The sequence below is a fragment of the Lontra canadensis genome, unplaced genomic scaffold (assembly GCF_010015895.1).
Source record: "Lontra canadensis isolate GAN:19392208 unplaced genomic scaffold, GSC_riverotter_1.0 scaffold37, whole genome shotgun sequence".
NCBI classification, from domain to species: domain Eukaryota; kingdom Metazoa; phylum Chordata; class Mammalia; order Carnivora; family Mustelidae; genus Lontra; species Lontra canadensis.
Window position 1 is genome coordinate 5,500,510 of NW_022631031.1, and position 14,589 is coordinate 5,515,098.

The window sequence follows — 14,589 nt, forward strand, 5'->3', positions numbered from 1 at the left end:
TATATAAGCTGGCATTCTTATCCCAGGTCTATTCCTACCTACTTCTGTGGCTCAAGTGGTGTCTAGGGTTTTTTGGCACACACAAAATCCTTATAGCCCTATTCATTTACGGCCCTAAGGTAGACTTTTTGTTTATCTAGCATTGTTATGTTAGTGTTATAACTATGATAATAGTTCAGAATTATTAAAACCTTTCGAACCATAATTCTACCATTAGCATTTTCTACTCCACACCCCCCCTCGTTTGGAGAAAAATATTTTGAATATTAAAATTTAATTACAAATAACTAGGTTAAACTGACATTGACTAATAGCTTCTTTGGCCTGTACCACAACTTCTCTATTCTTTATCTAGATAGGGGCTAAATAATAATCCACTGCATTCTGAGAAGTGTGGTGCTTAAGAAAACAACTGTTATTGTATATCACATTCAAGAAAGCTACAGCACAGACTGGAGACCCAAACAGCAATAAAATCTAGGCATTGTCCATTCTCATAATTCAAAGATTCTAAAAGCCAGTGTACCAGTAGCAGGGGTAAAGAATATCTTAGGAAAGTAGAGATTAATTTGGTGAGGGTCTGCTGTAAGCAGAAACTGAAGCAGGAACTATGTAAGTTAACCTGTCATTCAGCTCTAAATTCTAGAAGTGGTTTTGACCTTTAAACAACTGTAGATAGTAGAGGCCCAAGGTAACTCACGTATCCTCTATGTTTACAAACATTGAGTCAGAAGAGTTCTGAGTTTGCTCAAGGTCAAAAGGTTGGTTGGACAGAAAAAAATGTGAGGTATAGCAGAATAACGGAATTAATAATAAACACTTGAAGGACAATAAGGAAAAAGTGAAAAAAGTATGTCATCTTTTTCTACTACTATTACAAAACAGAATCTTATTTCTGTAAAGGAAAAAAAAACATACATACACAACAGAATGTTAACTATAAATTGTTTTGGGTTGGTTAGCTTATATGTTATTTTTATTTTAAATTTTTCTTAACTACTTTTTTTTCCCCAACAAACACTGCTTAGAAATATAGGAAAAATAGTTACTTCGGTGAGAAGCTGTAAAATTTGATCATCTAATTTCTGAAGTTTCATGTCGTTATGAAAATTGTTTTCATGGTTAACTTTCTCCGGCTCAGAAGATGGACATATAGATATAACTGATGTCAAACCAGTATCTGTTGGTGATGCAAACTGATCCAAGGGAACTATCTCATCAATGGGTGGTGTTACCACTGGCATACTACCAATTATCTATGATACAGAAACAAACCAAAATCTTTTAAATTTACATGAATTAAAATTGGAAGGTATCTTTTCTATTAGAAAAAAACAATACCATACCTCATCTTCACTTATATTTAGAGGAGAATCAGAAGAAACTAAGTTATCCAAAAGACCTTCTAAGCACTGTAGGCATGATGAATTTATTTCTGACGAATTTACTGGCTCACCAAATATGTTCTTGCAGTCTAGGATTCTAAGCTGTGGCAACGTCTGGAGCATAATTGCTCTGTACCCTTGGAAACAAATCATTCAAAATGAAAAGTTAGGCATTAAAAAGTTAATTATTTCTTAAATACACTAAATTTATCACCTACCAGCTATATCACTTGAATGATAAAATTAGTCTTGGAATACAGCTAATATACTTGTAAGAAAAGCTACTTAGTTCTTCTCTAGTATGTAATCATTTTAACTGTAAAACAAACAAAACACTCTCCAACACCCCTCCCACATAATCCTCCTGGTGATGATCAGAAAGTTAAGAATCATTATTGCTGGATTTATCTTTTGTAAAATTGCTTTAAAGTTATAAATGCATGATACTGGTAAATTTATTCTGAACAGAAAGCCAAACATGTCTTTTATTTGTAATATGATTAGTATAAATATAAATCAGGATAATGTGGGTAACCACCAGAAATTCAGAATTTTACTAATGAGGCCTTAAATATTATTTTATTTTAGTATTATAAGTATTATTTTATTTTATTTTACAATTAAATGTCCCCATCTTTCTCCCTTAAATTAGATATAATTAAGATTAAGATAAACAATCTATAAACTATTCAAGAATATTTTCTACGTACAATGAAATATGAGAAATCTGACAAATTTACATTTGGTGTTTAGGCTAAAAGAAACACTTTAACTTTGCTGAAATATAATGTTAAAACCAAGTATTTCTAAAAAGGCCAATGAAGTGGTTGGAAGAACTCCAAAAGAAAGAAAGAATCTGGAAAATCCCTATTAGAAATTTTGAGGGGGGAAAAAAGCTATTTTAGTAGTAGTAAGTATCCTTTCAATTCTAGAGGGAGGGCAACCGTATTGAAATACCTTGTCAAATAAAGTGAAAAACAAAGGTTCAAACTGTAGGAACCAGAGAGTCTTAAGACAAATTGTTAGGGGAAAAAATCCAACTTGGGTGAGTACAGAAAACAAAAATAAAGTTGTTTTAGAAATAAGTCTCCTCCCCCACCCCAAAAAATAGGGTTTCCCCAGAAAACTGAGGTCTGTCTTGATACTTAGGTAGACTCTCTATTATATGGCCTTAGGAAAATAGTTCATCCCACATCTATTATGTTCTTCTGTGAAATAAAATTATCAAAATGGGCTTCTATTCTGGGAAAAGCCTTCATACAGTTGCATATTAATGACAGATTGGAGCCAACTCTGTCACCAACTTCTACTCAGCTGATCTTTAGAGTATATATTCGTATTTTACATTTGTATCGTATTGCTTGGTTAAGCCATCTGAAATAAGTGATAATAAGAAATAGTAGTCTGGTCTGCTTTGTATTTACCAACTTCAGTGATTCTGAATTAGATCCAATGGCTTTTTGGCAGAATCTTCTATATATCATATTATTAAGTTAACACATTCACGAACAAAATAAAAAAGGTACACAGGAAAAAATTTTCTTAATATTTCCTGATTCCCAGCTACCTTTTCCACCCTTTCTATATTTCCTGATTCCTACCTACTTAATACTGGAGTTAGCCATTGTTAACAATTTTTGGTATAGCCTTCTAGATATTTTATATATATAATCAGCAAATATACACACATATGTTACCCTTTGCATACAAATGATAAACAATTACATGGAATGCTTTCAAATGAGCTTGCTTTTTTCTATCAACAGTGTATCTTGGAGATAACTGCCTATCAATAGCTAAAGATTCCACATTCTTTTTTTTAGTATAATACTATGGCTGCATAGTATTATACTGTTTAAGAATAGATCATAACAATCTAATTTTGAGGCATTCACTTATCAAATATAAAACTGTCTAAATTGATTTATCAGATAAACATTCTCTTCACTGAATTTGTCTTGATAAAATTACTTATTTGTAATTATGTTTTTCCAAATATATTATAAAAAGTTGCAAAGCTTAAGACAAATAAAAGGGTCACAAATACAAATTACAGGAAACAAAGGAGCTCTGAATATTAACTGTTACAAAAAGTATTATTGTTACAAAAAGTATTAATTGCTCATACCTGGTACATGACAGACAGGGTTATCGTCTCCATTTTTTTCCAAAATAAGATTAGTCAAGAAGTTCAATCCTACCACACACTGAAGTAAGTGATGGATACTATCTATACAATTACTATGTAGGTCAATGTATCTAAGTTTATGTTTAATTCCATGAAGGGGAATCAAACCTGCAGTAAGGGAAAAAAAAACTCTTTTGATGCCACCAAAGTCATTTTTCCAATAGCTAATTAAAAATAATTCTATACAGATTAGATTTTGAGGCAAAGAAGCATTAATAAGAAGTCTCTGCAAATAGCTATCCTAATAAACAGTATGAGTAAAGACATTTGATATTTTGAAGAAAGAGGTTTAGCATCTCGAGACCCTAGCCCAGAGGTTCCTGGTTCCTGGTTCTCTTCAAACAGAATGTATGGACCTCCCAAGGTCAACGCATGTACTTCTATGAGAAGTACATGTGCTCCTCTACATTATTCTCACCCTAGTCCAAGTCTCCATTATCTCTCACCTAGACCACTGAAATAGCTTCCTAACTGGTCATCTGACTTCCACTCCGATTCTCCTAAAATCCATTCTTCACTCACTCAGCAACCAAAGTGATCCTTTAAAAACAGTATGTCACTTGTTTAAAGCCCTCTTATGGCTTCCTATTGCACCTAGAATAATAGGCAAACATTTTTACCCAGAGTATGAAGCTATGATCTGGCCTTTGCCTACCTCTCATCTCTTTTATTAGCACATTAATCCCTCATTTGCCATGCTCTAGCCATATTACCCGTCTTTCTCTTCCTTTATCATGACAAGGTTAAAGATGCCTTAGTGTCTCTGCATGCACTTCTCATATACACTACCTTTATTTATTGAATTATTATCATTCTAAGAATTATCTATTAAGACTTACATGGTTGCCTATTGTATTTTCTTCATATTTATTATAATCTGATATGAAGTCACTAAATGAACCTTTTCAGGTGTACAGCTCAATGTACATAAGCAAGCATATACAGTTGTGTAACTACTACTATAACTGAGATACAGAACATTCCATCACTCTAGTCAATGTGTCCCATCTTCAACCCCTGGAAACTAGTGATCTGATTTCTGCTCCCATAACCTGTCTTGGTCAGAATGTCATATAAATGAAACCATATAGTGCATCCTTCTGTGTCTCACTCCCTGCCCTTAGCCTAATTCTTTTTAGATCTATTCACATTGCTGCATATATCGACTGTTCATTCCTTTGTATTGCCAAGCAGTAGTCTATCAGGTGGATGAATCATAATTTGTTTACTAGGTGACAGACATATGGATGGTTTACAGTTTCAGAAAATTATAAAGAGTCATATAAACATGATTATATAAAAAGCGATATAATGATACAAACTTTCATGTACAGGTCTTTGAACAGACATGTTTTCATTTCTCTTAAATACCTAGGAGAGGGACTGCATGATTATATGGTAAGTGTATGTTTAACATTGTAAGAAACCTTCAAACTCTTTTCCAGAGTAGTTGTTCCATTTTCAGTTCTCCTCGCAATGTGTACAAATTCTAGTTGCTTTATAATCTCACCAGTACTTTGTATTATAAATTATAAATTTCAAAACTATCTATTCTAGTAGGTATGAAGTAGTAATTTGTGTTGCCTTAATCACTAAAGATGCTAAACATTTTTTTTTCACGTGCTTGCTAATTTGCCATTTAGATTTCCTCCTGGGAAATGGTTAGCTCAAATCTTTAGCTTATTTTTGAGGGGCTGACATTATCTTATTTTTTGCTTTTCTTCCCCACTACAGGGTAAGCCCTATGACAAGAACCTTATCTATTTGTTGTTTTTTTATCACTACAGAATAGTATTTGATACAGTTATCTTCAATAAATATTTGTTGAGTAAATGAATGAACAATCTTATCCAAGACTCACATGTTTCAGATAAGGCAACTGCATCCAAATAGTAATATTCTTTGCTTAACATCACACAGCAGTGACAGAGCTAGGGTTAATACTCAACTCCACTACTTTCACATCTTTGGGGGCAAAAGTTTTAAAAAATTAATATACTTTTGCTATTCCGGTTTAGCAGCAGGGAGTAGACTGCCTTAATTTTTTGTATATGAAACACCTGGAATAGGCTAGTATTTTTCTAGTATGGGAGAAAAATAAACACATGAATAAGACGGTTTCAAATATTGCCAGGATTATGATGATAATTAGAAAAATTCTGCCAGTTCTAAGAGATAATTCTTAGAATAATCATGAAACTTTGTTCATTTTATCAGTGTATCACTTTAATCAATTAAAAAATAGGTAAAATTGTTTAACCTTCTTAGACCTGCTAAAAGTCAAAAAGAAAATTATTTGATCTTCAATTTACAATATAGCCTTTGGAATGTAGTATGGTCCAATATGCTATATGATCTCATATGGTAGCACTAGTCACATGTGGCTTTGTAAATTTAAACTAAAATTACAAATTCAGTTCCGCACTGTACAAGCCACATTTCAAGCACTCAAGGACACATGTGGCTATTCGTCACCATGTCGGAAAGGATATTTAATATTTTCATCACTGTAAAAAGTTCTACTGGAACTATTCTTTATATAATAATATATATATAATATACAATAATTTATGTAATTATTATATATATAATAATTTATATAATTTTTAATATAATAGCATATTGATCAATTATTTAAGATTAAAATATTATTCTCCTGAAGTAAGGCCCTCCTATCCAAGTTTTTTTCTGTTACTGATCACCTAGTTTCACCTAGTTTGTATTCCTATTTTTTATTTAGCCATAGCTTTGGGACCAACAAAAAAAGACTAAAGACTGAAGCACACTTTCTAGATGGCATTTTTGGTCAAAAACAGGATTATTCAGTTTTCAGCATGCTGAGCTTAGCCTAACTCCTCACATGTGGCAAATATTTAGCATTATAGAAAACACAAGATTATCTACTTACCACTAAGATCATTTATTTGGTTATAAGATAAATTCAGTCTAGTCAGATTAGTTAGTGCTTCAAGTCCTAAAATAAAATAAGATAAAATAATGCTATATAGTATTACAATACTATTTCAGACAGTTTTGAAGCAAATCTATAGTCTGGTGACAGTGAAATAAATTTTACTGGTATTTTGCAAAATACTTAAAAAATTGTTTACTTTTCTGGAAGAAAACTTTTATGTAGTAAATTTTAAGGTCAGTTTTCAAAAGTTTATGATAGTATTTATTCCATTCTTTTGGGAAGAAGGAAAGAGGACTTAAATCATCTTCCTTATGCAAAATATCACATGAAAATCACTTACAAACCTTCTATTCTTGTGATCAAATTGCAGGACAAATTTAAAGTGCACAGTTTTGTCAGTGTGTTTAGCCCTTCAATTCGATCTATTTGATTAGATGACAGATCTAAGTGTTGTAAATTCCAAACATGATCAATGGCTTCGATTTTTGAGATGTTATTACAATGAAGATTGATGGCATGAAGGGATGAATCTAAAGATAATTCTGATATGCTACAAGAGAAAATATATATTATCAAAAGCAAGTAAAAAACAGATTTGAAAATTATGACCAAATATAATTAAAATCAACCAAATAGCATGTACATGATATGCATGTGCTCTACTCATTTTATAATAAAATCCTTCCTACTTGCGGTAGCCTTTTTCAACATCTTGTAAGGTACAGTGCTTCTTACCACTAATCAGTATTCTGGACCATACAGATAAAGAAGAAACCCACTCAAGAGAGGCAAGTGATCCTGGGCATTTCTACCTTCTATAAGCAACCAAGTCATGAGCATATAATGAAAGATATAATTGTAATGATGCTGGAATCATAATACTCCAGTTCAAATCTTCATTCTACTACTTTTTTTTTTGCTAAATTACTTGAACAAATGAGTTAACCTCTCTAAGCCTCTGTTCCCTCATTTAATTTAATTTAATTTTCACAACAATTCTAAGCAATAGGTATCATAAGGATACTGAAGTTTGCAGAAATTAAATAACTTGTCCAAGTTCTTACAGTTATTACTTGAGGCAGTGTAAGTCCAGATCTGGCACTGTACTTTGTAATCTTACTTTCTTTACTGTCTGCAACAGCTATTTAACTCAGAATGTAGTCGGATTTCAAAAGAAACCACTAGTTATTACTCTTTTTAGTGAAAAAAAAAAAAAAAATCCATCCTGCCTTCTATACATTTGGAATGCACCTCCCCTAAATAGAACTCATCTCTTCATTCTCTCAAGTACAGCCATTTATAACCAGAACCTCTCCTAAAGATGGTAGCTCCAGGAATAAAAACTACAGTGCATATAGTTCAGAAGTGCTGGACGGGGGGCACCTGGGTGGCTCAGTGGGTTAGGCCTCTGCCTTGGGCTCAGGTCATGGTCTCAGGGTCCTGGGATCGAGCCCCGCATAGGGCTCTCGGCTCAGCAGGGAGCCTGCTTCCCTTCCTCTCTCTCTCTCTGCCTGCTTCTCTGCCTACTTGTGATCTCTGTCTGTGAAATAACTAAATAAAATCTTTGAAAAAAAAAAAGAAGTGCTGGACGGAGGGACAGTGAGTTGAACTGGGCCACATATGTCATGGGCATCTGTTCAATGTTCTGTAGCGGCTACTGTGGAGGAAACAACTCTGGCAGCAGAGAAGTGAGATGTTTAGTAGTCAGGGAGTAAAAGGAAAATACGGAATTCTGGTGTGCTTTCAAATTAGCATCAAGAATCTCAAATTCAAAATCAAAACCACTTTAAATATGCCATAAAAGTCATTCAGCTCCTCCCTTAAACTTCAGAATGAAGCACATAATAACATGTGGCAGAAAAAGATAAAGCATTGGTAAATTTGAAACTACCAATCTCCAAATGTGACTGCTGAAATATTTTCCAATTCCCTAGCTCCTGTCATTTACTGAGCTATCCTTGTGCTTGCTAGTAACACATGTTCTTAATGACAGTCATTTATTTTCTCACACATTTCAGTTTCTGGAAATTAGTACTGTGCAGATAATCCGCTACAGTAGAAAAAGCAGAAAGTGAAATTAGATAGAAATAGCAATTTGAATTTGAACTTAGTTGCTTACCAACCGGAAGAAGTTGGGAACAGTATTTAGATCCTCTGAGTCTCAGATCTGTCACATGTAAAATTACTACCTTGCAGAATTATTGTGAGGGGTAGCGATAACATATATAATAGGTACACATAGATGGTGTTCAGTAAATGGCACCTATTAAACACAAATGTAAAACCATCTCCCTGGGGTCTTCTGGCAAATTTGAGATCACCATCAGAAAAGGATGGTTTAATTTTCAGCAGCAAGGTTCCGCATAGAGCAGGGCATGCCACGAAGGAACAGCAAGTGCTGTTCGAGCACAGCAAGGAACTGCCTGTAGATCAGTATGGCTAATCAGAAAAATGGAGAAATGTTAAGAGGTTAATGCCGAAAAGGTAGACAGGGACCAGTCAGTAAAGAATCAAGACCCTAGTAAGTCATGCATAAATTTGGGCTGCAAGTAAGAAGGAAATGATTAGCTAAATATGATGTTTAGTTCTCTCAAGAAGTTTATGTATATATGGATCATAGTGCTTTGCAAAGGAGAAATTAGAAGGGAGGCAAAGGGAATTGAGGAAAACCTAATTAAGAGCAGTAAACCTTCCCTCCACGGTTGCCGAATTTACCACAGCGCCACTTTTTGTCAAGGTTAAGAGAAAGAGTAGCAGACACAAGACAGAACCCGAGACGACCAACCATTACAGCGCAAGCAAAGGAAGAATAATCCGTCAAGAAAGGAGAACCAGTAAAGAGGGAGGCCGGCCAAAGACTGGTAGAGAATGAGATCCTAGGGCAGTGTCCAGGCTACTCAGAAGGCCAAGGAGGAAAGGAATAAGGACTCGTTGGACCTGGCACTTCAGAAGAGCAGTTACGGCGCAGTAAGGCAGCGGGGAGGGAGCCAGACAGCGTCTGTGATCCGTCTGGGTAAAGCCGTGGCGCCTCCGCTCCGGGGCGCCTTGCTATCTACCGCGGCCGCCTGCGGAACGCGCGGGCCGCTCCCGGCTGCGGAGCACCCTTTACCTCCGCAGGCCTTTGTCCATGAAGCACAAATCCCCGCAGATGCTGTCGCCGTCTTCATTTTCGACTTCCGCCTCCACCGACGCCTCCATGGCACCGGCGACGGGGACCGTGGTCTTAACCGGCGTCCAGAGCTGGGTGGGAGAGCCCGGAACACGCCTTCTGGGTGAGCGGAAGTCCAGTCCGAGGGGGCGGGGGGGACGGCCCCCTGCCCCCCACCAACTGACAGCCGGGCACTTTGCCGCCTTGACAAGTGCCGTAAAGCCGGAAGTCCGGTTTTCTTCCCCAAGGGCTTCCCTCCCTTTTACGGTATCCACGGCGCGATTCTTGGGACTTTCCGTAAAGGGAAACATCATCCCGTGTGTGTGGTTGGTGGATAAAGAATGGGTTTTTCCTGAGACGCTCTCCTGTATGATTTTTGCGTTGTATGCGACTGACTTCTGAAGGCGAGTTAGCAGCAGTTTGTCTTTACAGAACTGTAGCCGTACGTACCCATAAGTTATCCCCCCACCGGCCATTGCACCTACTGTTGATTTAGTAAGCATTTATGGGATGCCTTACAGATGCCAGGCACTTCCCTGTGACAGGAGTTAAGTTGAAGCCCATTCTCGTTCTCTGGAAGCATTCACAGTTCAATGGAGGAAAAAAAAGAATTGCCGTGCAACGGGGTGAGTGCTACAAATAGCACAGGAGCATTTAAACCAACTGTATAGTGATGTGCGTAGCGGGACAGTTTTCTAAAAAGTTTTTGGTGACTGAGCAGATCCTTGCTAGGTCAAGGGGAATTCTGGAAGTGAATGGCATTCCAGGTAGGAAAACAATAATGGTAGAAGGTGGGAAAAAAAAAAAAAAAGGTTAGATTGCTCTCTAACTCATGGGAATATTTTATAAAAAATATCAGGGGCACCTGATTGCCTCAGTGGGTACAGCATGTGACTCTTGATCTTAGGGTTGTGAGTTCAAGCCCCACCTTGGGCAAAGAGCTTACTTTAAAAAAAAATTTAAAAATGGAAAAAAAAGCTGTGTCAACTCTGAACCTGTCACTATCTGGAACTCAAATCTTTGGTGGCATCTGTTAGCAGTCAAATAAAAGCGTAACTTTCTACTCTAATATTGAAGATATTTCCAGACTTTAAATGCCATTAGTCTCCTATTATTTAGCTATACCTTTCACATAAAATTTATAGCCACAATTCCCTGTTTCCTATAACCATGTGCTTTGCCAAATGTCCGCAGCTCCTTCCAATAAGAAGTGGAAGTAGAATCTTCTCAGTGGCTTCTTGATTCCTGGCTTGCTTGTGACTTTTTTTTGGGCAATAGAATTCATTTAATTCTAGTGGTGGGCCTCAAGACACCTTGCATGCTTCTGCTCCCCCTCTTGGAAAACTGGCTGACCTGCCATCTGAACAAGCCCAGGCTAGCCAGCTGGAGGAGAGCTACTACATAGAGCAAAAACAAGTCACTCCAGCAAAGGATGCACAGATACATACACGAGCTCAGAAGTGCTTAGCTGAACCCACCCCAAAGTGCAAAATAACAGAAATGTGAGCTAAATAAAGTGTTTTGTGTTAAGCCAGTAAAAAATTCTGGAGAAAATGTGTTATGTAGGATAAAATGATTGATAATAGTATGACTAATAATCTATGACTGAATATCCATTAAACTAAATTTTCAATGAGGATAAGTATTATACTATAACCTAAAACAAATAACTGATATAAGAAACAAATTATGTTGCAATGTTATTAAGTGTATTGGATCTTTCCTCCAAAGTCATGGGCATTATAATTAATTAATTAAAATATTATTGTTAGTGGAGTTCAAAAATTGTAGATTGTATCTGAATTGCCTTAGCACTTAAGAATTGACTTTTTATTTATTTTTAAAGATTTTATTTATCTATTTAAGAGAGAGCTAGCGCAAGCAGGGGGAGTGGGAGAGGAAGAAGCTGACTCCCTGCTCAGGAGGGCCTTGATCCTAGGACCCTGGCCGTGACCTGAGCCAATGGTAGATGTTTATACCAACTGAGCCACCCAGGTGCCCCAAGAATTGAATTTTTAAAATGATAGTTAGATAAACTAATATTACTATTGTTTGTCTGTTTTTTTTTTTATCACAAATGCTTAGAAACTGTGGTTTTGCTTCAAAACTCCTTTTTTGCAAAACAAAATTTGTTAAATAAGTTTCTATAGGACACTTTAGTTCTCAAATTCAAAGAGCCTATCATTAATATTCTAAAAATATGTAAACAGCACTTTTCAGTTACTACACTCTGTAGTTTTATATTTTTATTTTATTTTTTAAAAAGATTTTATTTATTTATCTGACAGAGTTCACAAGTGGGCAGAGAAGCAGGCAGAGGGAGAGGAGGAAGCAGCCTCCCTGCTGAGCAGACAGCCCAATGTGGGGCTCGATCCCAGGACCCTGGGATCATGACCTGAGCCGAAGGCAGAGGCTTTAACCCACTGAGCCACCCAGGCACCCCAAGTAGTTTTATATTTTTAAACAAAACTTCAGTTTGTCTTGGACTTGCTTTTCATGCGATCTGTAAAGTATTTATGGGTGCAAAATGGGTAGTATATTTGAAATCAGCCTTAAGGTGTGAGATCGGGGATGAGATAGGCAGTCAGAAGGGTCAGCAAGGTAGCATTGTGGGGGAGGCAGAGAGAATACTGTCTATTCTGGAAATGGTAAGTTGCTTAGATAGACTGATGTGTGGTGAGGGTGTGTGTGCACATGGGAAAGCAAGAGATGAAGCTAGAAAGTTATGCTTGGCTCAGATCTTGAGAACCTGCAATGGCCAGTTTAGAAGTTGGTATTTGTTGAAGGAAGGTTGGGATGGGGTGAGAGTGTGGTAGTTATAAACAGTTGTGAGTGAGGTTGGGAGGGGATGCAAGAACCCAATCAGGGTATTTAAGCGAGGAAGTGACAGGATTAGATTTGTGTTTTCTGACATTATCTCTAGAGATTGAATAGAGGCTGAATTGGAGGGAGATTAGAGGTGACTATATAAATTAATGAGGTTGTTGCATTAAACCACATGAGGAAAATGGAGGACTGGACAAAGTCTCTAGGGGTCTGAATGATGAGAGGAGAATACCAGAGGAGAAGTTAGTAAGTTAGATTTTATAAGCTTTGTTTCTTGATTTGGATATAGCGTCTAAGGTAACCATGGTTGTTTCTCCTTCCTTTTCTTCATCTTGATTTGGAATATCCTTTAGTGTTTTACTGAATTCTTGAAGGATCAAAATGTAATGGTGGTATTATATTTTGTAATTTCTTTTTTTTAAAGATTTATTTTATTTATTTATTTTAGATAGAGCAAGAGAGCAGGTTGGGGTGGGTTGGAGAGGAAGAGAGGGAGAGAGAATCCTAAGCCAACTCTGCACTCAGCCCCATGCGGGCTCTATCTCATGACCTCAAGTTCACAACCCGAGCCAAAACCGAGAGTCGGATGCTTAACTGACTGCACCATGTAGGTGCCCTTACATTCTATAATTTGTATTTGTTTTTTTCTATTAGAATCTACATAGCACTTTTATATTAATTTCTCCGACAAGGTACAGCAGGCTATCATTTAGCTTTTTAATAATCTAAAATATAGTTAAGCTTTAAAAAAAATAAAAACCAAAGCTTTTAAAATTTTACAGTGACTTTATACATTCAGATCTCAGTGTAGAACTTCCAGTGAGTAGTGTGGGCCTGTAAAATCAATCAGGTTTGTGACCTCTGGCCTTGAAAAAATTGCATTACTCATGGATTCCAGTCATTTAGTTGTATATACCACCCCTTCCAAACACATGCTGTGCTTGTACATTTCTCTATGCCAACCATTACGTACAATATTTTTGTAATTTGTGTTTTGTTGATGTATTACTTTTCTGGAATATTTGGAGAGTTATTTCTTTTCACAAAATTGAACTTTCTGGATATCTGGACTTCTTTCACATGGAACTAATCCTTAAAATTTTAAATTTGGTGGAATATATTCTAATATACTCTGTATGCTATCCTACATTCTTAAATTATATCAAGTATAATTTAATATATTCTTAAAATCTTATTGTCATAAAAATTTACTGTATTATATAAAACATTAATTTTGGTATTAGAAAATTATTTTTCTTATGAAAATAATATTGGCTAACTATAGAAAATGTTGTGAAGTATGAAAATTAGTAAAAACCACTTGTTATCTTAGAGACACTACTATTAATCTTTTGTTATATCTCTATTTAGTCATGTCTATGCATGTACGTAAATGTGAACATGAGAAGTAATACAATTCATTGTAGTAAAATTAAACATTCACCAGATTACAAATAAATTGCAACAAATTCCTAAAATATATGGGGCCAAAGGGGTTCAGAGCAAATCTCTTCAAAATGTGCCACTTTGGCATGCAGACTATTTTGAGCTGAAGGCATTCAAGACCCTAAGGGCTCAAGATAACATTTTGCCCCTCCCTTAACTACCTAGAAGAATCTAAATTGGAGGAGTCTTTCTCTGAGTAAGAGTTGAATAGAGAGAAATCTTATCTGAATGACCCATCTGTATCGCAGGGCAAACATTTAATTAACCATCATCTTTTCTTATTGCCCTTATTTCTTATTGCCCTGTGCAATCTGCCTCCGTTCCTCTTCCATTCCTTAGTTCAAGATAGCATACGTGCCTTTTTTTTTTTTTTTAATTCATTTGAAAGAGAGAGACAGAAAGAGCACAAGCAGGGTTAGAGACAGAGGGAGAGAAGCAGACTCCTCGCTGAGCTGGAAGCCCGACATGGGGCTCCATCCCAAGATCTGGAGACCATGACTTGAGCCGAAGGCAGAGGCTTAACCATCTGAACCAGCCAGGTACCCCATATATGCCTCATTTTACCTTTCAGGCTTTGAACCTCTCATGTTTGTGGGATTCCTAAATGTACAAAATTAAATTTGATTTTCTTCTGTTAATCTGTCTCATGTCACTTTAATTCTTAGACCAGCTGGAAAAACCT

The 14,589-nt window shown here is 36.2% G+C and overlaps 1 protein-coding gene across 4 annotated transcripts in view; it reads right to left on the reverse strand.

Moving 5' to 3' along the window:
• LRRCC1 (leucine rich repeat and coiled-coil centrosomal protein 1) overlaps positions 1-9,949 on the reverse strand; it is a 36,308-nt gene extending 26,359 nt beyond the window's left edge. Inside the window, exons 1-6 of one of the 4 annotated variants that reach the window (XM_032869104.1) lie at positions 9,597-9,949; positions 6,832-7,037; positions 6,482-6,547; positions 3,514-3,681; positions 1,347-1,522; positions 1,050-1,256 (exon numbers count right to left, since the gene is read on the reverse strand). In XM_032869104.1, coding sequence (XP_032724995.1) covers positions 1,050-1,256; positions 1,347-1,522; positions 3,514-3,681; positions 6,482-6,547; positions 6,832-7,037; positions 9,597-9,949 — 1,176 coding nt within the window. The remainder of the gene's footprint in view (positions 1-1,049; positions 1,257-1,346; positions 1,523-3,513; positions 3,682-6,481; positions 6,548-6,831; positions 7,038-9,596) is intronic. The other 3 variants (XM_032869105.1, XM_032869106.1, XM_032869107.1) reach the window with 3 other exon arrangements.
• Positions 9,950-14,589: the final 4,640 nt, after the last annotated feature.